At 54.1% G+C, this 20845-nt stretch overlaps 3 protein-coding genes across 14 annotated transcripts; 2 read left to right on the top strand and 1 right to left on the bottom strand.

The window, feature by feature from the left end:
• Window positions 1-6: 6 nt before the first annotated feature.
• Window positions 7-15696, bottom strand: FRS3 (fibroblast growth factor receptor substrate 3). 5 transcript variants are annotated; one of them, XM_082414783.1, is made up of 7 exons: window positions 15402-15503; window positions 7648-7791; window positions 6536-6624; window positions 5440-5626; window positions 3263-3424; window positions 2275-2432; window positions 7-1991 (listed from the first exon to the last, which is right to left on the bottom strand). In XM_082414783.1, the coding sequence occupies exons 3-7, from the start codon at window positions 6599-6601 to the stop codon at window positions 1077-1079; spliced, it is 1488 nt and encodes a 495-aa protein (XP_082270909.1). In that variant the 5' UTR covers window positions 6602-6624; window positions 7648-7791; window positions 15402-15503; the 3' UTR covers window positions 7-1076. The 5 variants fall into 5 exon arrangements, with proteins under 5 accessions (XP_082270909.1, XP_082270908.1, XP_082270910.1 ...); XM_082414782.1 differs by lacking the exon at window positions 15402-15503 and adding an exon at window positions 9419-9627; XM_082414784.1 differs by lacking the exon at window positions 15402-15503 and adding an exon at window positions 9419-9627 and having other exon boundaries at window positions 7653-7791.
• Window positions 9963-16068, top strand: PRICKLE4 (prickle planar cell polarity protein 4; the record flags this gene model as incomplete). 8 transcript variants are annotated; one of them, XM_082414790.1, is made up of 8 exons in its annotated part: window positions 9964-10359; window positions 11454-11910; window positions 12347-12493; window positions 13003-13110; window positions 13809-13946; window positions 14240-14443; window positions 15020-15224; window positions 15695-16068. In XM_082414790.1, the coding sequence occupies exons 3-8, from the start codon at window positions 12359-12361 to the stop codon at window positions 16066-16068; spliced, it is 1164 nt and encodes a 387-aa protein (XP_082270916.1). In that variant the 5' UTR covers window positions 9964-10359; window positions 11454-11910; window positions 12347-12358. The 8 variants fall into 8 exon arrangements, with proteins under 8 accessions (XP_082270918.1, XP_082270917.1, XP_082270916.1 ...); XM_082414789.1 differs by having other exon boundaries at window positions 9964-10458; XM_082414792.1 differs by lacking the exon at window positions 11454-11910 and having other exon boundaries at window positions 9963-10359.
• A 578-nt stretch (window positions 16069-16646) lies between these two features.
• Window positions 16647-17969, top strand: TOMM6 (translocase of outer mitochondrial membrane 6). The gene is made up of 3 exons (XM_082414814.1): window positions 16647-16780; window positions 17324-17428; window positions 17651-17969. The coding sequence occupies exons 1-2, from the start codon at window positions 16653-16655 to the stop codon at window positions 17418-17420; spliced, it is 225 nt and encodes a 74-aa protein (XP_082270940.1). The 5' UTR covers window positions 16647-16652; the 3' UTR covers window positions 17421-17428; window positions 17651-17969.
• The last annotated feature ends 2876 nt before the right edge of the window (window positions 17970-20845 follow it).

Raw genomic sequence — 20845 nt, 5'->3', positions numbered from 1 at the left:
TCAGGGGACCACCCCTGCAGTAGGTCAGAGGGGCCCCAAAGAGTCCATTCCCGGGGAGTACTTCTCTGGGAAAGTCCTACTTTGTAAGTCAGATTATTTAGTTACATATTACACTGTTTTTCCCCTTTTGTTTTTTGCTCTTCCTGGGCTTTTATTAAAGTCCTGTTTAAAGGTTCTAATCTTGACCTTGCCATGTTGACGGTGCCGGAGGAGGATCCAGGGTCCACCTTTGGACCAAGGTGGTACAGGAGAGCAGTTAAGTACCCAATGGGACCCACCTGGTGGCAGAAGGGAGACTCAGTGAGGGATTCCATAGGTGAATCTGGTGTAGCGCCCCGCCCCCCCAAATTTCCCCCACACATTGCCAACCTCAGAGAGTCAGGGTTTTATCTCATCAGGGTAGCTTTCCTTACTGATCCCCTGTCTGCATCTAGGACTCTAGCTGTCCTGTCACTTTACTTTGACAGAGCAGCCACCCCTGGCAACTTTCAGTCTGGGCCGCAGCTTCTTGGAGGAGAAAAAGAAATGGTCATGACTCGACACAAAAACCACAATCACCCCAAATTTCCCAGAGTGAAACCCCTACCTCTGTTAGGCCTCCCCGACTCCCACCCCAGCACCATGCCAGGAAAGACTCCCTACGAATTCGACATCATCCACCAAGTCAGAATTTAAAAATAATTATATTAATAATAAATATGTTAAATTACATTTAAAACAATAAATAGAAAAATAAACTGATAAATAAAATCAACAGGTACAAAATGTTTCCAAATTTCAACCAAAAAAACAGACGACAGACGAGACAGATGACATAACGAGGGTGCGAAATGCAATCACGGGGCCCTTCACAGTTTACGTCGCGTCTCCCTCCTCACCTGGTCACCCTCTTCTGTCCCCAACTCGGAGAGGAGACCGGGAGACTCAGTGGCTGATACCTTTGGGGACTCCGGCCAGTGCGGGAAGCATCTGGTCCCGCCTCAGGGCCCTTCTGCGAAGCAACCCCAACCCCGGGCGTGCGGGTTCAGGGCACAGGAGCGGGAGGCAGAGGCTGCCAGGCGGGTGGAGGGACGTCCCTACAGCGGCAGGTCGGTGCTGTTGTGCCGGGTTTTCCTGGCGGTGCCATCGTCTCGGGGCAGAGCCCTCTGCAGGTTGGACATGGCCACGGTCTTTTTGAGGTCAATCACAGCATAGGAGTCTGAGCTGCGGGCAGGGTGCGTGGTGGGCACAGGGGCTCGGGGGGCTGAGGGGTTCTGGGGCCCCTTGGGGCGGTCTCCACCCCAGCCCTTCAACTCCACCTGGATGTAGTTGAGCTGCCTGGGGGGCTCGGGGCCCGGCCGGCGGAAATCAAAGTTGAAGACCCTCGGGGAGCCTCGGTGGCGGGTCAGCGGCACAGGAAAGCTGCCGTGGCTGCGGAGGGCAGCCCGGGTGCTGGTGGGCTTCTGCAGTGGGGTCTCATCCTCCTCGCCTTCAGGGAAGCCGTTGGAAGAGGGTGTGAGCCCGTCCCTCGAGTCCCCGTCATCCCCAGCCTCCTCCCCCAGCTGCTGGGCCTGGCTCTCCCACACGGGGGGCAGGGAGGGCAGGTTCTCGTAGTGCAGCAGCGCGGCCCGGCGCTGGGCGAGGCCATTCCAGCCGGGCTCCTCCGGGCTCAGTCTCCAGCCTGCCCCAAGCCGCAGCCCCCCACTGACGTTCTCGTAGGTGCACTTGGGCCGGGCTGGGCACTCAGAAGGGCCCTCGTTGTTATTGTCGTGGTGGAGCGGGTGATGCAGGCTGGGGCAGAGGCCTTGGCACTTGGTCATGTGCCGCCGAGCCGGGGTGGGGCCCAACACGAACTTCACTTGGCCCGGCTGCAGGAACACCTGCGGGTCCCGCTGTTCGGGGCCCCAGGCCTGCGGGGCAAGGGGCGCCCGGCCCTCAGGCAGGGGCTGCAGGCAGTGCCGGCTCCTGCGGTGCTCATCCTCATTGGCTGGCGTGTTGACGTAGGTGTGGGACTGCGGGGGAAGAGTCCAAGGGCAGGAGGGTCCGAGGGCAGAGAGGAAGGAGAGAACAGGGGACAGGATGAGAGAAGAGAAGCACAGGGAAAAGGAGCTGCAGTCTCCTCCTCTTCCTTGTCCTCCTAACCTTCCAGGGAAGCTGCCTCCCTTTCTTGGGACAGGAAGGGACTCTATCAACTTTCTTCCCTCTCATGATCCTCACTGGGAGGAGGTGCCATATTTCCCGGTCCCCCACCCCCACCCAGACCCACAGGAAGACGCCGGGCAGCCACTTGCTCACCTGCTCATCAGGGGCAATGAGGGCATGGGTGGACTCCTCCCCAAGCGAGGGGTGTCGCAGGCTGCTTGTTGAGGGGCGCCGGGGCACTGAGAATCGCAGACCCTCTCCCGGGCAGCCAGGGAAGCCATTGGAGAAGCTGGAGACGGTGTAGCCTAGAGCTGGGCACACAGGAGACAAGGGGGTCCTTAAACCACCTGGCAACTACCTACAACCGTGCGTGTGGCATCCTGGGACTCCTCCAAGTGGAGGGGAGACACTCCCAAGACCCCCAGGGGGTCAGCCCCGCTGAACTGGCAGTCCCCCATTATCTTCACCTTGTATCTGTTCTCCAAACCCTGCCCTTTCCCTCACAGCTCAGCTTGAACCCCACTTCCCCATCACAGCCTTATCTGAAACACTTAAGGCACACTTTGTCGTCACTGGACCAACCCTTCACCTCATTCCAGCTCTGCCACTGAGCTCCAGGGAAGCTCCTCGAAATCAAGGACCGTGTTCCTATTTCTTCTGTCCCCCACGGGCCAGCCGATGGAGTGCCAGACACGGAGCAGGTGCTCAGTGTGATTCAGTGAATGAACAAGCAGAAATTGTGGGAACCTCTCCAGACAGCTGTGGGCAGAGATGCCTGCATAAGCCGTCAGGAAAGGTATATGGGTATGATCCAGTAGACAGAAGGAAGGAAGCAAAACAGCTCCAGACTGCCGTTTCCATGGAAACCCAATGTCTTCCTGTCTGTTCCCCGACCATCCATCAGTACAAGACCCTGGACTCCCCAGCCTCCACTTGAGTCACCTGACTGGCCCAGGCCAGGACTTATCCATCCCTAGGAGTCGTCAGATGATAGATGACGGTCCTGGAAGCCTGGCTCACCCAGCCATCCCCTCGCCTGCCTGCCTGACTCATGCCTCCAAGACTGGTGCTTCCTGGGGCTATGCTTGTACGTGCATGTGCGTGTGCACTGGGGTGCTGAGGCGGTGGGGGTTCTCCTCACCATTGGGAGGCTGGGGGGCCCGAGGGAGGTCGAGCTCAGCCGGGTGGCTGTTGCGGGTGATGATGACCGGTTCTTCCATCACATTGATGCTGTTGCACTGCATCAGATCCTGGAGGAGATTGAAGATTTCCTCGGCCCGGGAACACTTAAATGCAAATATTCCTGAAGAAGGAGAGGAAGAAATGAGGCTCCTCTGACCCTGTGTCCTATAGGGAAGGACTAGAGAGGCTGAACAGATGCACAGAGCTCAGGACAAGTCCCTGACCTCCAGTCCCAGGCCTGCAGAGGGGTGGGAGAGGCCCTCACACTGAGCATTCTCCCCAGCACCCTCCAAAGTCTAAGAGCCACAGGAGGAGCTGGCCCCAGGCCCCCGCGGCCCACCCTAACACACTCTATCCATTACCACCATCTTGAGATCTAATACTTCAGCTACATTCCTCCGAGGTTAAATCCTCTTCATAAGGATGTGTGTGCACCAGGGTGAAGGGAAGTGAAGTAAAAAACCAAAGTGGAAGGGACAGTGTCAGATGAGTGACCACTCCACCTCACATGCTGCCCCCATCTTCCTCTGCCTGCCACCCCTTACTCCCCGGAAAAATGAGCTCCGCCAGGGCACCAGCCCTCAGCTCTATGCCCAACAGCCTCTAAGCTCTTTGAGGGTGGGAGGGTCTGTCCTGTTCACTGCTTATTCACTGCATACTTAGCCCAGTGCCAGGCCAGAGAGTGACTGTCTACTGTGTATAGGCCCCTGGCCTTATGGAGCTTGAAGTCTGGTGCAGAAAGGAAGGATGGGCTGACTAGCTAAAGGACAAATATGGCAAGGCAACCATGTGGCTCCTCCATGCAGCCAGCCTTACAGCCCCTCAAACTCCAAGGCAGCAACTCACGGTCCTGGCACAGCAGGACTGGGCTGAGCACACATGACTCAGGGGATCCAAAGATGCTCTTGGGGTGTTGGGCCAGCCTGGGATTCTGCACTCCCCCTGTGTAACAGTGGGACCCAGGACTCAGGGGAAGCCACTTGGGATGTACATGTGCATGTTCCAAACAAAGACAAACTAGGTTGGGGTATGAGGTCTGCAGGAATGGGATGAGAAGGATAGAAAGGAGGGGAAGAAATAGGGCTATTCTTTCCTCATTCTATTCTATTTATTATAGCTCATTCCAAGATATGTCAAGAGCTTCGAAAAGGCTGGGAAAGCCTGGAGTTTTAGAAGAACCCTGTGTTGGGGCCTAGGGAGCTCCTCTGGGATCTCCAGTGTGGATTAATCACCACCGGGAGCAGAGAGGCCCCTTCCTCCCCTCTCTCTGCTCAGCCAGCGTTAACTGCTTCTGCCTCATGAGTTCCAAAGGTAAGGTGCACAGAGGGGCGGGCTCCCCCAGCCAGTACAACCTCAGAGACACACTGTTGTGTTGGTGCCTCATCAGAGGAGCTTGCTCATTCCACCCCTGCAGTCACACCTCCGCACTGCATTGAACACAATCCCTTGTGGGATTCCTTCTAGCAGAGCTTAGGCCTGTGTCCTCAAAGAAGGCCCAGACCATGCCACCCCTTCAAAGAGCCATGGCTGGCCCCAGCCTTGACTTCATGCAACAACCCACCCCTCCCTGACCTCTGGCTGCAGGGAGAAAGGGGAAGAAGGCAGAATACCTCACACTCCACCACCCACAGGTGACAGGAGACAAAGATTAACATCGCGAGGGTTACTCTGTATACCACAGACCTCCCCACATCTATCATTCCCATGCCACACAGCCCCAAGGCAGCCAGAGCCCTTGCCTGACCTTTCATTATACACAGGAACCAGGGTATATGACTTGGGGCTCAGTTTGTTCCTACTTAGGGGGCAAGAGGGACCCTGAAACTAGAGTAAGAGAGGGAGGAGGAATTGCTTGCTTTCCCAGGCCTGGGAGCACTAGCTCCTTCCCGTGGGCTGTGCAACAAATGACCTCACAGAGCCACCCAGGCCGGAGTTGCAATGATCGAAGAGAAAAAGCACTGGCCTGGGAGTCCACTTAGTTCTGTGTGCTCTTGGCCACAACCCTTCCCTTCTTTGGGCAACACCTGCCAAGTGGACCGACTTCCCCACTGTCCCTCAAGCTACGACTTCCAGCCCCAATACCTGTCCCAGGCACACAAGCCCCCATCCCAGCATGAGGCAGGGGCTGGTACTCACCCTGGCCAGTCTGACACCGGCGGCCACTCTCAAAAGAGAAGAGGTTGGAGTCATAGCCATAGCGCCGCAGGCAGAGGTAAGGCCAGCGGACAGCCTCGCGCCGATGCAGGTGCAGCACCAGCTCGCTCTGCGTCAGCTCCATCACTCCGGAGCCCAGCTCCACCCCCTCATCATCCACATTCGTCACCTGGCAGGGGCAGGGGACAGAAGGGTTAATGGGTGAGTCCAACAAGTGTGTCCAGGTCCGTGAGCCACTGGGAATGCCACACGATTACTGGGACACGGATGAAGCAGCACCGCTGACCCACTACGGTTCTCTAGGCCTTAGTTTTGTCATTTGGGCAGTGAGGGGAGGGGTGGTTAGTCGACCCCCAAGGTCAGATGGTTAGACGTGCAAAGTTAGATGACCCTAAATGGTCCATGGCTGGTATCCAAGGACCAGATGTTAATGGGAGAATAGGTTCTGTTGTAAGTTCAAAATCTTAAGACCCTGGGAGAGTCAAACCCAAGCAGAACAAATATAAAGGCCTCCACCACCTCCCCAACTGCAGGACCTTGCTGAGGGCTCCCTCTTCTGGTGAGCAAGAGAAACCTGGGCCTCAAGATGCCGGGGTGAGGAGGGGGCGCCCCCTACAGGGAGGTGGAAGGAGCAAGGCAGGGGTGCACCCAGGTCCACTGGGCCGGGCCTCAGCTTCCCAAAGCAAACAGCAAACACTAATACTGTGCTTAACATGTGTTAAGCACTGTTTGAAATACTCGACACATGTTAATTCACAAATACAGACTTTTGTTGTTTTCTCCGAAAAGTTACAACGTAAAGTTACAGAGATACACTGACAGGAGTGAACATTCTGAAAGCACAATCTTTGCTACTCTTATTACAGCATTTCTTCACTCTTAGTAATACCAAGAGCCACAAAAAAGGCAGTGGCCTGAGCCCGTTCTCCTTGGCACTGCTCAGAGGTCCTGAGCTTGCGAAGCCCACAACCTCAGCCAGTCATTTCACCTTCTCTAGGGAGGTTGAAGCAACTTGACAGCTCGGGCCGAGCCCAGGAGGCCGTGCTGGGAATGTGGGAGAGGAGGGGGCTGTGGGTACCTTGAACTTGCTGGGGTGGTTGTCTGGGACGCTGTCTCTGTTCAGGCAGCTGCAGCAGCTCCCCATGGTGTCAGAGCAGCCGGCCCGCCCTAGGGAAAAACACAAGGGACAGGAAGGTCATCGAGGTCAGCTCCCAAAGGGCCTGCTCTGGGGAACTCTGGCCAAACCACCTCGTTTTGATCACCTACTCTGTCTAAGACTCACAGTCCCTCCCTCAAGGAGTTCACATTCTCAATCCAGGGCCAGACACACACTGGATAAACATTAATTCAAGTTAGGACATGTTAAGGATTAATGCTGATGGAGGGATGGAGAGAGCTTCTTAGGGGCAACATTTGATCTGGACCTTAAGAAGTATGTAGGATTCTGACTGATGTAATGACAGGGAAGGGCAGTCTGGGCAGCAGGAAAAGCATGGTTAAAAGTAGGGACCCAGATGAAGTGATCTGCATCAGGAGTTGGGTGCCAGCCCAGTGCCCTCCTCCAGATTCAGTGAAGAAACTGTAGTTGGGAGTCCCAGACACTTTGGCCTGGACCTTTCTCCTTGTTCCTCCTTTTCCACCTCACTCCTCCCACATCATCCAAATCCTCTCTTTTCTTTCCTCACCACCATCCCAACATCCACCTCAAATTTATCTTTTTGATGTTCTCTTCAAATGAGATGTTACATTATGGTCAAGAGATAGACTCAGAAGATTGAACATTTAAAACAGAGCACTACTTATATAACCTTGAGTTGGTATTTCTTCATTAAAAAAATAAACGCTGGGTTTGCTCCCCTTTGTCCAAAGGGGAGAACAGAGGCCTTAGTATCTGTTTTTTTCCTCAAGGATTACGGCACTCGAATTAGACGCCACAACAGTTGGGCCTGTGCCTAGGATGGAGGTGATACCACCAGGCTACAGTGACCTAAGGGAGCAAGCAAACACATGGACCGATTCCAACCAGAAGTTATGGGTTTGCAACTTTCTGCAAGAAATGAATCAGCAGGATTAGGTATCTTTCTAGAATTCCCGCTGAAAGTGTAAAGCCTTGAACAATCCTGACTTGCACCCTCTACTCCTCCCAACTTGGAAAACTCCAGAAAAGTGGCTCCTATACACAGCTCTCACCTCACCCAGGCCATCGGGGAGCTGACCATGGGAGGGGCATGGGGAAGGATCCCCACTTTATTCCCCCTGTTCTTGGTGGGGTGTCATGGCAAGCAGTCTGCAGAGAAGTCACCTGGATCTCCCTGGGACACACCTGGGGCTCACCTAGCATAGGAGACAGAGACCACAGGTTAGTGGAAACCTTCCATTCTCACCCCCAATTGTTAATGAAACTGACTTGCCGTCAGTCCATCCCACCTGGATATCTATTCCAGCCCTAATGGGATAGAAACACCAATGAAGGAAGTGAGAGCAAGAGCAAAGGGACCACAAATTCTAAGCCCCATAGGCCCTGAGAGGGACAGACTCCCCTGGCATCAGTGACTTTGAAGTCTGAGGCAGCCCAGGACATTTTAAGTCACCTCTAGACCCCATCTGAATCCTGTTACAACCAATATCAAGATCTCCACCTTACCTTTGCTGAGAACTTGAACTCTACAGAGAGCTTTCTCAAAAGGACACTAAGATGTATTAGAAAGAGCAATGGCTTATGATTCAGGAAACCAGCAGTCTTTTTTGTTGCTACTAAGTATCTGGGAGAGTCTGCCAAGTAGATTCTCCATCACCACCCCCAACTCCCACCCCAAGGCCTTAGTTTTGAAGGGAAACATCTGTCAACTGTGGAACTTCTAGCTTCAATAACCTCTAGAGGTAAGTTTGTAGGACAAACATAGCTAAAATCAACATTTTCCTCTTCTAGGACAAGCTCCTTCAATCTCACATGTGGAAGCTTGATAGATTTTCTGTTCTCCAAACTCTGAAAGGCCTAAAAGTTAACATAAATGCTAACAATCAATCAAAATTTCAGTAATCTGAGCCCTAGGTGGACAAGTCGACAAGCCGGTACCCTGGAGATCCTTGAAATCCCACCCTCCTGCGCTGGAAAAACAATGTCATTTCCCAGGGCCCCTGGTGCTCTGCATCCTTGGACACTTCCCAGGTAAAAGGACGCCTACCCTCTTGGTCTGGCTTACTCTCTGGAAGAGGGCAGCAGGATGAGGAAGGTATGCACAGCCTAAAGGCAGACAGCTGGGTAAATATTGGGGCTTGAGCCACCAACAGGGAGTCTGGGGGTGAAGCCAAGAATTACAGGGTGCAAGATGGGGTAGGGCGCTGCACCTTTTCCTGTCCCCTTCACTTCTCTTTAAAATACCAGGACATATCATGACAGCCCAACGAGGGGGGTTACATCGGGTGGGACAGGAGGAGGGGTCGCTGGTCTGAGACAGGTGTAGATTGGGGGTGGGAGTTTGAGGTTATAGGGACTCAAAACGTATGAGAGGGATCAGGGAAATGTGGACAAATTTTTTGGATTTGAGCACGGTGCAAGGAGAATGGGGGACATGAAGACTCAGAGGAATTTCAGGGCGGTGGATGCATCTGGGGGCATCCAGGAGAGAATGGTGCTCTGTGAGCGTATCAGGGGAATTTGCAGGAGTGAGGGGTTCTGAGGGCTCCAGGACACATGAAGGTGTGTCCGGGGGTGGGGGTGGGGTGGTTCTGGGGGCTTAGAGACAGATTTAGGTAACAGGGTTGACAGGCGAATTTCTAGATACCGGGAAGGAATAGCGGAGGTCAGGGCCGCGCGTTGTCCCTGGTTCCCCGCCCCCAGCCCCGGGTTTCCACCGACCGCCCGCCCGGGGCTTCCTTGGGAGGGAGTGGAGACTGCGGCGCGGCGCGGTGCGGCCTCGGTGGAGCCGCCTCGCCCCCGCCCCGCCGCGCCCCGACTCACATCGCCCCGCGGCCCGGGCGGCGCCGGGCCCCGGTCCCGGGTCCCGCTTCAGCAGCCGCCACCCGCCCAGAGCTAAGGCCTCCCCTCCCCGTGGCGGCGGGGTCAGAGGTCACCGGTAGCACCAACGAGACGCTGCGGGCAGGCAGACCCGATCGGGGGCGACCGGCGCGCAGCCTAGAAGGTCCCTTTGGAGGACTTTGCAGTAGGGAGCAGGGAGCATGCGCAGACGCCAGAGGGCGCTCAGGGCCAGCGACTGAGAGAGCCCGGCGGGGGCGGGGCGGGGCGGAGCCTGGGGCGGGGGCGGCGGCGGGGCTCGGGGCGGGGCTGAGGGGGACCAGAGGTAGAACCAAAGGTTTCCACTCCCAGGATCAGAAAAAGGATCCGAGCGTCTGGCGGGGCGGGGGAGAAACACGAAAGATTGGGGGAGGAGCCTGAAGGGATGGAAGGGAGAAGGGCAGGACGAGGGGCCCCAGGAAGGGCCTGGGGACAAGGGGGAGGGAATTAGGTGGGGTGGGGACACACAGAGAGGCGCGGGGCTAGGAGACAAGAAGGAAGGTCTGGGGGGACCTGCAGGCTCTGAAAGGCGTTCTGTTCCGCGAGTGCTTGAGGACCCGGCATAACGATGGCTCCCGATGGTCTGCTCTGCGCCCGCCGGGACGCGGTCCCAGTGCTAAGCCCATGGGTACGGGGGCAGTGGAGCCTGCACACTTTCCACCCGAGATCCCTCAAATGCTTTCCTTCAGTCGGCAGCTCTAGGCCCCTCCCCCCGTCCGGCTCTACCAGCCCCGGAGGGGCTGGCAGGGCCCGCGTGGGGCGTGGGAGCGGAAGGCGCGCTCCCGGGGCGAGCAGAGGCGGGTGTCGAGGCCTGAGGGTGGGAACTGGGTGAAGGGCCCGACGGCAGGGTCTGTCCAGAACTGCCCGGACAACAGCGCGCAGCGAGGGTGAGACCCCGGCGGAGTCCCGTCCCTTCCCCTAAACTCCCAGCAGCCAGACTGGGAACCCCAGCTGACTCGGGAACCACACCGCGTCCCACTTCGGAGGTGGGCCCCGCATGCCCAAGAAAAAACTTTGGGGATCTGTCGAGAGGGCACTTGGCGGGACCAGACACTTCTCTTCCCCTTCTTCCTCTCACTGTCCCGGGAAACCTTCCATCCCTTACACCCTCCTCCTCCCCCGCCACTTCCCAATCCCTAGACTCTGCACTTCAGGGCAGGGGTGGGTTGGGAAGGTGGAACTCCTGAGACTGGTTACACCTGCGCGGGGGCGGGGAGGGGGTTCAGTCTTATCCCTTTTGTAAGGGGGGAGGGGAATTCTGGAAGGAATCCAGCACGTAAGTGGGGTCCAGTGCTAAGTGGACGTGGAGTTATGCCGCCCTGGGGGGATGAAGGGTGAGGGGTGAAGACTGATTTCTGAGTGTTGTTCCTGTGTGGGATGATTTCATGCAAACTAGAACTAATCTGGAAGAGAGGGTGCAACTTTCCTCTGGGGCCCGATACCCCGCTTCGATGCCCACCCCTCCCCCAAGCATCTCTTGTTGCCTGGAGCCCCAGGGGACATGGCTACTCCTGGCCCTGGGTGTGAACAGCCCATCCTGGCTGCCTTCCACAGGAAACCTGATCTGAGGGACAGAACAGGAAGGAAGCAGATGGGTGTGGAGCCAGGAAGCAGGGAAGGGTGGCACAGGGCGGGGGCTCCGGGCTGGGAAGCACTGTAATTGTCACAGTCCAAACCCTGTCCCCAGCCCCAAAGCTGGGTCTTATAGAGGCCAGGGATTTGGTGGTGCCCTCCTGTGCCCAGCTGCCGTTAGAATACAACCCAGCTCTCAAACGCAACCTCCTCCTCTAAAGCTTCCCTTAGCCTTCTAATGTGACCTCAGGCAAGTTTAACCTCAGTTTGTTTCAACCGTAAAATGGGATAATAGAAACTACCTCACAGGATTGTTGTGAGGATGGACTATATTATGTAACATGCTGGAAAAGTCCCTGGCACAGGGTAAACATTCTAGAAAAGTTTCCTGTTTTTTTTTTCTTCCTAGGGTGCTGTGTATATCTGCCCAGAACCCTGGCCCCATCCTGCCTGGTTTCATCTGTGCCTTACCCAGTAGACTATGAGCTCCTTGAGGGCAGGGGCCATCCCTTTTCTACTTCAGTAGTCACCTCCTATCCCCAAGATACTGTGGCCATACCAGGGCTTGCCCAGAGGAGGGCTGAAGAGATGCACTTTGAATTATCCAATGAAGTTGCCACTAGAGATAGAAGATAGAAGCACAGGATTTCGTCTGTCCTGGAGGAGCTGATAGACTAGATGAGGAGCTGAGAGAGACACAGGGAGCAAAGAGAAACATTAGGTGCTAAATCTTGTGGCACCCACTGTACTTATTTCTGGAGCTCGGGGAAAGGACAGCTGGTATGAGCTGGATAGGCTGAGAAGGGCCTCCCGGTGAAGTGGTCCTTTCACCCAGCCCAAGCCTACAGCGGGAAAAGCAGAGAGAGGTGAGGAAGTAGGCTCACTGGGTGCTGAGTGCACAGTGAGAAGTGGTGGGAGCTATGGCTGGGGAGGTGGGGAACAAGGGGCCAGTCTACCCAAAGGCTCACCAGAAAGGCAAAATGCCCTCTCCTTCCACTATGGGCCTCCTGTTTCCTCCATCCCAATCTTGGGAGACCCCAGAGTTTGAGCTTCAGAAACTCTGGAGGTGAAAGGTTTGGCCTCAAGATCCGGCTCTGCCATTTACTAGCTGTGTGACCTTGGGCAGACCATGTACACTTTGCAAGCCTCAGTTGGGCCATCTGTAAAATGGTGATAAGAATACCACCTGATTCACATAGCTGTTGGGAGGACTGAAGGAGATAACACCCATCAAGCATTTAGCCTGCCTAGCACACTGTCGTGGCCCAATAAATGGGAGGCGTCTTGTTGTTTTCTGTGCAGACTTTGCCACCAATGTCACTGCTGAACTCTGGCTGGCCCCACCGAGGGGAGAGGCTGACCCCTCCGGAGCCAAATCCACCAGTCAACTCAGACAGCAACCCAGGTCACGGGCCAGAGGAGGACCCTGAGGAAACCTCTGCTCAGGTGGTAGGGGTCCTGCCCTTCCCTCTGAGACCAACATCCCCTCCATCCTTTGGGCCTCTTCCCATTTCCACCAAGTGGGAGGTAGTTAGCCTTTGTGGCCAACTTCTTGCAGCCCTTTCTCTTTGCAGGAATCCCTGTCCCTACAGCCCTCTCAGGACACAGGGGTTCGACTTCTTTAAACTTATCCACATGAATACATGAATACTCTCCTAGGGGGTCTGTGCTGTCAAAGCAGAACCTAGGGACTTTGGCCCTAAGGCGTGAAAGGGGTGATTTCAGGCATAAGAAGGAAGCTGTTTTGGAGTGTGCCCCCCCTAACCTGCCTCAGTCAGACCACAAACATGGGAGTGGATCAGCTGTCTTTGTGATCTTGAAGGAGGATCCTCCAAATGGAGGGGGGTGCTTGGATGTTGTTCCAGATTGGCGAAGAGGTGGCAATGAAGAGGGAAGGAAAGAAGGGGAAGGAAGGAAAAGCCGAGCTCTGCTTCTCTCCTTTTGCTGCGTTTCCTCAGGATCCTGAAGTCCTGAGCTTGGGGAACCCTGGCCTGGACACCAACCAAGCCCCCAGCTGGCCTGGACTCCGGACCCTCCTGCAGCAGCTCCCTCCGCAGGACAGCGATGTGGGTCTCCCTCTCCCCAGCTTTCCTCTCTCTTGCCTCCCTTTCTTTACTTACCGTGGGAAGAAGTTTGGTCCAAAAGGCAGGGGACGTGCATTTAAGGCCTAGCTTTGCCACTAATTGGGGGAAGTCATCCCCCACCCCCAGCCTGAGCTTTCACAACTACATAATGGGTGCAGTAACATCTGCTCTGCCCACCACAATGCTTAGTTGAAGAGCAAATGAGAAAATGGACATGACCAGCTTTTGAAACTGATAATGGAATGTACAAATGTAGAGAGTATGGTGGTTAAGTATTTATTGAGGGCCTATGTGTGCCCAGTCTAAAGGCTTACAGTTCAGCTGGGGAGGCGAGGCAGGAGAATAGGGAATAAATAGGGAAAATACAGTGGGAAGTGATATTAAGCTACAGCTCATTGGGAGCCAGGATCTAAATATATGGAGATGGGCTAAGTGCTGTAGGGTTGTCAGGACCTGAGCAATCACCATTCTTGGGGTGGGGGCAGTGAGACGGAGGTGGACTTATGCCAGTTCTTTTCCCTCTTTCCCTCTCCTCAGTGCCCTCTGTGCTGTTATCTCCTGCACCTCCCTGAGGTTTCACAACCTTCCTTTGACCCAGCAGCTAAACCTCCCCTCTCCAGTCAAACTTCAACCTTCCCTGCTGGGGCTCTCCCGGTCACAGTGGACATCTGTTTCTGCAGGAGCGCTACTGCCTGGCCCTTGGGGAGGAGGAGCTGGCTGAGCTGCGGCTCTTCTGTGCCCAGCGGAGGCAGGAGGCCCTGGGACAGGGGGTGGCCCGCCGAGTACCTCCCAAGCTTGAAGAATGCACCTGTGAAAAGGTATGTAGCACCCTCCCCCCAACATTCCCCTTCCTCCTCTTTGCCCTCTCACTTCTTCAGAAGGGGCTGGCTTCTGGGACTCTGGAGGGGGAAAAGGGGTTTGGGGATTGACAGTTTGGCAAAGTTTAGGAAAAAGGGAAACCAAATTTAGGGGTTCTTCGTGGAGCCTGCAGTGGAGGTGGGCTTGCCAGAATATGGGGAGAACAGTTAGGTTGGGGTTGGGATGGAAGAGCCAGGAGAGAAGGTAGGAGGGTGGTGTGGCCTCTGACCAGCCCAGCACCCGCACCCCGCAGTGCAGGGAGCAGCTGAGGCCAGGGGAGTACGGAGTGTTCGCAGCTCGGGCAGGAGAGCAGCGCTGCTGGCACCGGGCTTGCTTTGCCTGCCAGGCCTGTGGCCAGGCCCTGATAAACCTCATCTACTTCTACCACGATGGGCGTCTCTACTGCGGCCGTCATCACGCAGAGCTGCTGCGGCCGCGCTGCCCGGCTTGTGACCAGGTACAGCCTCAAGGGGAGGGGCTGGAGGGGGTCTGCCCAGGGTCCAACGCGGCAGATGCAACGGGACACCTCTTCCAGTACCACGGAGTGGGGAACAGAGAACTAGGAACCAGCCTGGGAACTTTGTATTCCCTTTGCTCTGACTTGAGCTCTGGGCACCTGGGACTCGATGCCTTTGTGCCCTCCCTCACCGCAAGCAGAGTCTCCCAAATTTTCTTGGACTGAGAGAATTTCTCCAGAGCGGGAACTCTTAGACAGACGTTCATCTCAGTACGTCGGGTGCCCAGTGCTGGGCCTGCTCCTGCGAGGAACTCCCTCAATGTCCGCACAAGAGGCTGCACGGAACCCTGGGTTGGGCGTCCAGGAGACCCAGGTCGCACTTCTTCAGGCTGTGCCACCTGCTAGCTGGGAGATCCTGGCTAAGCCAATCAGCCCTCCCCGCATCCGAGAGTGGTTGAGTAGATCAAATGGGAATGTCTGTAGACGTGCTTTAGCGTCAACTGGGTATAAGGCGTGGTTACTGGATGAATGAATGAGTGAATGAATGAATGAGCCGTTCCCCTCTCCCTCTCCCAGCTGATCTTCTCCCGCCGCTGCACCGAGGCCGAGGGACGGCGCTGGCACGAGAACCACTTCTGCTGCCAGGACTGCGCCGGGCCCTTGGGCGGGGGACGTTATGCCCTGCCGGGCGGCGGCCCCTGCTGCCCCAGCTGCTTTGAGAGACGCTATTCGGATGTCGGCTCGAGTCCGGCCCCGACAGTGGAAGGCAGGGCGTCCCCGGGTAAGAGAGGAAGGTGTAGATCAAAGGGGAAGGGGGCAGCGGCTTGGGCTGGGCTGAGGAGGGGTTCTCCCGGGCTGGGACCCTCGTCCCGGTCCCACGCCGTCCCGCCCCTCCAGCAGCGCCCCCGTCCCCCCCACCGCACCCCCAGACCCGAGCCTCGGGGCCCGCAGCTCTCACCGCGCGTCCCTGGCCGGAGCGCTCCGAGGGCCTCCAGAACCCACCCCGCGCCGCGGTTGAGGCTGCGGCGCGGGACTCGCTCCTGGGCTGGGTCCGCGGCCGCCCTCTGCTGGGCGGAGGCGGGGAGGGGCGGGGATCCGGGAGAGGACTCACCGCGGCGGCGCGCAAGGCCCGGGGGCGGGGCGGGAGGCTGGGCCCCGACTGGGACTGGCTTCTGGCGGCCGTCCCGCCCGGGTCTGGGAGAGGGAGACTCGCGGCTCTGAGATGGGCGTTTCTGACCCGGCCCGGAACAGGGGAGGCGGAGCTCGGCGGAATTGAAGACGGGCACCGCGCCCCGCGGAATGCCGCGATCATCTCCCGGGCAGCCATTCTCTCTACTGCCGCCAGCTCCAGTCTGGAAACCCAGAGGGGGACGCTTGGATCCAGCCCGGAGCAGGAGTGTAGAGCTGGGGACCAGGCGGAGACACCCAAAGGGCAAGAGCAGGGCTGCCCAGAGACTCCCCTTGATCCCAAGGAGGACGCTTCCTGCGCCACCTGCTCCTCTTCCTCTGAATCGGAACCCGAAGGCTTTTTCTTAGGCCAGCGCCTTCCCCGGCCCTGGGAGACCCCCGGCAATCTCCAAGCTGGGGACAGCGACACCTCCAGGAAGCATTGCACCATTTGCTAGTGGCGCGGCCAGGAAAAAGGGTGGCGGGGGAGGTGATCTGTAAGGTGAGAGAGCAAAGCTCTCCTCCCCCTATAAAAATCCTAGACTGATCGCCATCAGGGCCATGGCTGGGAGAGGCGGCGAAATGATAAATTTGGAGTGCTTCCTTTTAGCCCGCACATTCTATGACTTTTCATGGAGACTCTTGGGGAGCCCCATTCCTCAGAGCTACGCATCCCCTTTTGAGTGAGACCCTACCCCACCCCCACAGGCTGGGCAGCCCCATCCTCAGCATCCTCCTCCTGAGCCAACGAAGTGATCACTCAGAGACCACCTGTGACTGACAGGGTGGGCCAGCCGAAGGCCAGGAGGGAGCCGGAGGTGGAACCCGACCAGGGGAGGTTGGAGCTGGACGGCGCTCCTCTCCCGGCAGAGGCCGCGGACTGGCAGCCCGGGTGTTCTCACTCCCGGCGTCTGACCGAGCTCAAGCCACTGCGCCCCCTGTCGGCGGGTAGCCAGCGGAAGTGCAAGACCGGAAGTTGCGTGATCTGCTGGCGCCGACAAGGGGCGTGGTGAGAGACCTTGCGGAGCGCTGTGGTGCTACTATGGCTTCCAGTGGGGCCGGCGTGATCGCTGCGGGCTCGGCAAATGAAGCTCCCGAAATTCCAGACAACATGGGAGACTGGCTTCGGGGCGTCTACCGCTTCGCCACCGATAGGAATGACTTCCGCAGGTAACCGAGGCACGGGAGCTTGGTCGCTCTCCTGCCCTTCGCGCACGTATACATACCTGCCAGGTTTCCTTCTTCGCCGAGGCTGGGCCCTCCGGATTTTTACACCGCCAATATCTCGGCCTTTTCGTGGCTCTGGCTGTGCTTTGCTGAGGTCCTTGACCGGGAGAGTTCCCGTGCGGCCAAAGCGCTCCTTTCAGTCACCGGGCTCTGTCTAGAGAATCTCACCCTGCCCGCGGAGACCCGGGGAGAGGAGGCGCCAACACGTAAACAGGCTTTTCGGCCCTGGACGAGTACTTAATTGGGTTTTGCATTTGACCCTACTCTTATTAGACGTAGAAACGAACCTTAAGTAACCATGTGGGTCTTGCGCAACCTATTATGTAACGATCGATGCTCTTGCGATTCTAAAGTGTTTTTGCCTTGGGAGGGGGTGGTTTCCAGGGTGGTGATGGGAAGCTTCCCCCCACCCCCCAGCCCATCTTTCACTGACCGAAGACACGTGACTCAGTGACCACAGGGTTAAAGGGAGGCATTTTTTTCCAGGAACTTGATCCTCAATTTGGGACTCTTTGCTGCCGGAGTTTGGCTGGCCAGGAATTTGAGTGACATTGACCTAATGGCACCTCAGCCTGGGGTGTAGCCGTAAAGGTAAGCATTAACCACTGTTCTGCCTGTTTTAGGGGTCCTAGAGACTGGGAGAAGAAATAATTTATATCAGCGATTCACAAAGTAATAGATAAGAGACTTGATGTAAAACCCTTGGCTATTCCTAGTTAGATGTGTCTCCAGATGTTCCAAGGGATTTGAGTCTCTTACCAATTTCCCTCTAGTAATTTTACATTTCTAATGCCACCTGTTGTCTGATTGTAGACACATGGAACCCCTGTGCTGTACTTGAACCTTCCAAAAACACAGCCTCCGATCTGTGACCGTCACAAGACTTGCCCTGATGGCGGCTGAAGTTTGATTCAGATGGACACCTTTCCTTCCCTGCTTGATTTCCTTTTCTTTGCTGAGTCCAGTCAGAACACCCTTCTCTGGTCAGCAGGTAGGGTTCAGCTAAAGTGTTGTCCTGTGTTCTGTAAAGTTCTGTACATAGTTCCAAAGTTTCTGCAGGGGATGATCTTTGCTCTTGTCCTGAGGAATATTCTAATGGTATTTTAACAAATAAAGACTGTACACAAAGACAGCCATTTTATTCTTTTAATAAGAAACTTCGGCTTACAAAAACAAGGTGTAAAAAGTCAAGATTTACAAAAATCATAAAAACATGATTTATATTTCACACTCGAGAGAGACAGGAACAAGCCCCAAACATGGATTGTAACAGAGATGGTTTGCTTCATATTAAAAAAGGAAACTGTAGCCACCGTTCATTGATGTTAGCATAGGATGAAGCATATTGTTGAGGAATTTCCATTTTTGAGCAGTACTAAGGGAAGAAGTCATTTGGTGTTGCATAGCATTTTAGTGCACCAGCTGGGTTTTCCAGGCACCAGGGAGGCATTGTTGCTGTAGTACACTGGGATTTGAGGGCAGTGAGGTGCAGGCAGAGGCAAGGTGTAAGTAAGCCTGGGCAGTGGGTACTGAAGTGACACTGCTTGAGGAAGCTGCTTCCTTCACAAGGAAATAGATTATTTTCTGACCGTAAAATTCATGGTAGTGCCACTGTCCAGGAGTTTGGGGTTCTTTGGAAATGGAATATGTAAGGAACTGGCATGGAAAGAATCACATAGGCTTAGAAAGGTGTGGACACAGTGACAGGCTCCCCTTGGCAATTTTTCTAGTTGATTTGCTCTACTAGGCATTTAAAAAAAATACATACTACTTTTCTGTGCCGAGTCTCTTACGGAACTGGTATGGGATTAAAGGACATGAATTGGAAAGGAGGGTCAGTATAAATGCACCATAGTGGCCTAATTGTTAGTTGACAGGTGTTGTCTCTAGCAATCTGTTCACTAAAGGTCAACAGAATAAAATGGTCCTTGATCCTGCTGGCATAAATGTGATTAAGAAAGCTGTTAGAGAATTAGATTTTTTATATCTTAAAGAAAAGCACCATTCTCTTATGAGCATTAATCAGGGAGGAGGTCTCATCTCTCAGGAGGAAGGAGTTTGAGCTTGTATGAATTCAGGTCTGTGGCTGGCTTAACATGAAGGCAGGATCCTTTTAAGAGTCTACATGGGGACCACAAATGCTCTGACAAGTTTATATCTGATGGGGAAAGGTAACATACATGAAGCAAGGCTTAGGTTTAAAGCCATCCCCCCGCAAATGGTGACCAGGAAGGAAACTTTTAAGAAGTCCCTTCAGCCTGCATCAGACCACTGCGCTAAGACTAGAAATACCAGCACCTCCTGTTCTTTATAGGAGTGAAACTTACATCCTTGAAGTCTGCTACCTGATCTAGTCATAATTGTGAACAGTTCTATTTGATAAAAATTTTCAAAGCTAAAAATCAAAATCTGGCCAAAATTAAAGACATGGCAGCTTCCAAAAGCATAATTCAAGTTTCATTTAATATTTAATGTTTTAGCTTCAAGTAACAGTGCCACTGTTGGTTTATAAAGTCATAAAGCTGGTAAGGTAACGTTTCATTTAAACTGGCTTAATTCCTGAAAGTGATAAGAATTTAGCAGATTAAAGCTACCAAATCTACAATTTCCTCAAATTTTGATGAATAATTATTAATTCCATAAATGAAAGTGCTGGCTTTCATCATTCCAACACAACATTTCTCCTCAAGGGAAGTCAGTTTCACATCCTGTCATACGGTGTTTAGCCCAGGCTAGTTAACACCATATGACAGGATATAAACACATAACATAGTATGACAGTACTATGAAACTCTCTTACACAACCTAGTTAGATTTGAAATAGAAACATGCCAGCAGAAGTTAGTATGGAGAAAGTCCACAAAAATGACCATTCACTTCAATGCTCTAGTGGCTGTGGTGTACTTAGAGCAGTGCTTGGGTTGAGTACACAGTGGTTAAAGTCAAAGCCCTAGACCAAGAAAATGGTGAATTTAAACGTGGAAGATATAAACTAAACTCACAGTCATATTTAGAAGGCGCTTTTCAGCTTTAGTGCTAACTTCAAAAAAGAATCTGAACCACCAGGGAGATTCATACTTACCTGGTAAAGAAACTAAGTGGCCACGGGAGGTTTTATTCCAAAGATACAACCTCCTCACCTAATTAGGCTGAGGGATCCAATTATTATATGTGCTTTGAGTGGTAAGCTTTTTAAACACCCTTTGGTGAAGTCTTGGAAACCTTAAGGTGGGAGTAAAAGGAACATGCTGTGTTTATAGCCCTGCAGGTGAGCAGGCTGGGTCTTTTCCCCTTCCACAGCCACTCAGCACCATCCCAGTCAGCAGCTGCCAGGGAATGGGGCTGGGGAGCTGGGACAGGTTCCTTGAGCCTTCTTTTTTGCATATTACACAGTGCACTGGCTTGCCTTACAATCTAAAGGTTCACATATAGGGGACTGTGTTCTACACTGCTTCCTGAAATTTTGTGCAAAAGAACTTCAGAACTAATGAAGGTACCACTTTAGGAGGAACCGTTTTTATTTGACTTCTACCATACGTTGCCCAGCATTAGAAAAACTAAAAGACCTTTTTCTGAATACTTGTGCTCTCCGAACCAGCTGGAAAAGCAACCCTTCCACTTATAAGATATAATCCCAGATAGGAATACAGTATATGCTTAGGAAGGGGTAGCCCTCCCAGCCTGATTTTAAAAAGGCCTGAGTTAATGTTTCGAACATAAAAGGGGTGGTAAAAAAGAATGGGGTACACAGTCTGCCTTGAAAAGGAGACATTGATGAATAATCAAACACAAAGATTTTGGATATTACAATAAAAATTTCAGAACTTGCTGGTAAGAATAATTTGCTTTCACACACACAAGATATGAAATGCTTTTAAAAAGTCTGACACCAAATGTCCTTTACACTATACAGACCCATTTGCCACTTGAAATGACAAGAAGGAATCCTTTCCCTTAATCTTTTCAATCCCATGCAAACCATAATTGGGTACAAGGCACCAAATTTTA

This window comes from Balaenoptera physalus (assembly GCF_965194825.1).
Source record: "Balaenoptera physalus genome assembly, chromosome: 11".
Lineage (NCBI taxonomy): Eukaryota > Metazoa > Chordata > Mammalia > Artiodactyla > Balaenopteridae > Balaenoptera > Balaenoptera physalus.
Note: the sequence above shows the minus strand (reverse complement) of the source record. Positions and strands in the feature narration are given on the sequence as shown.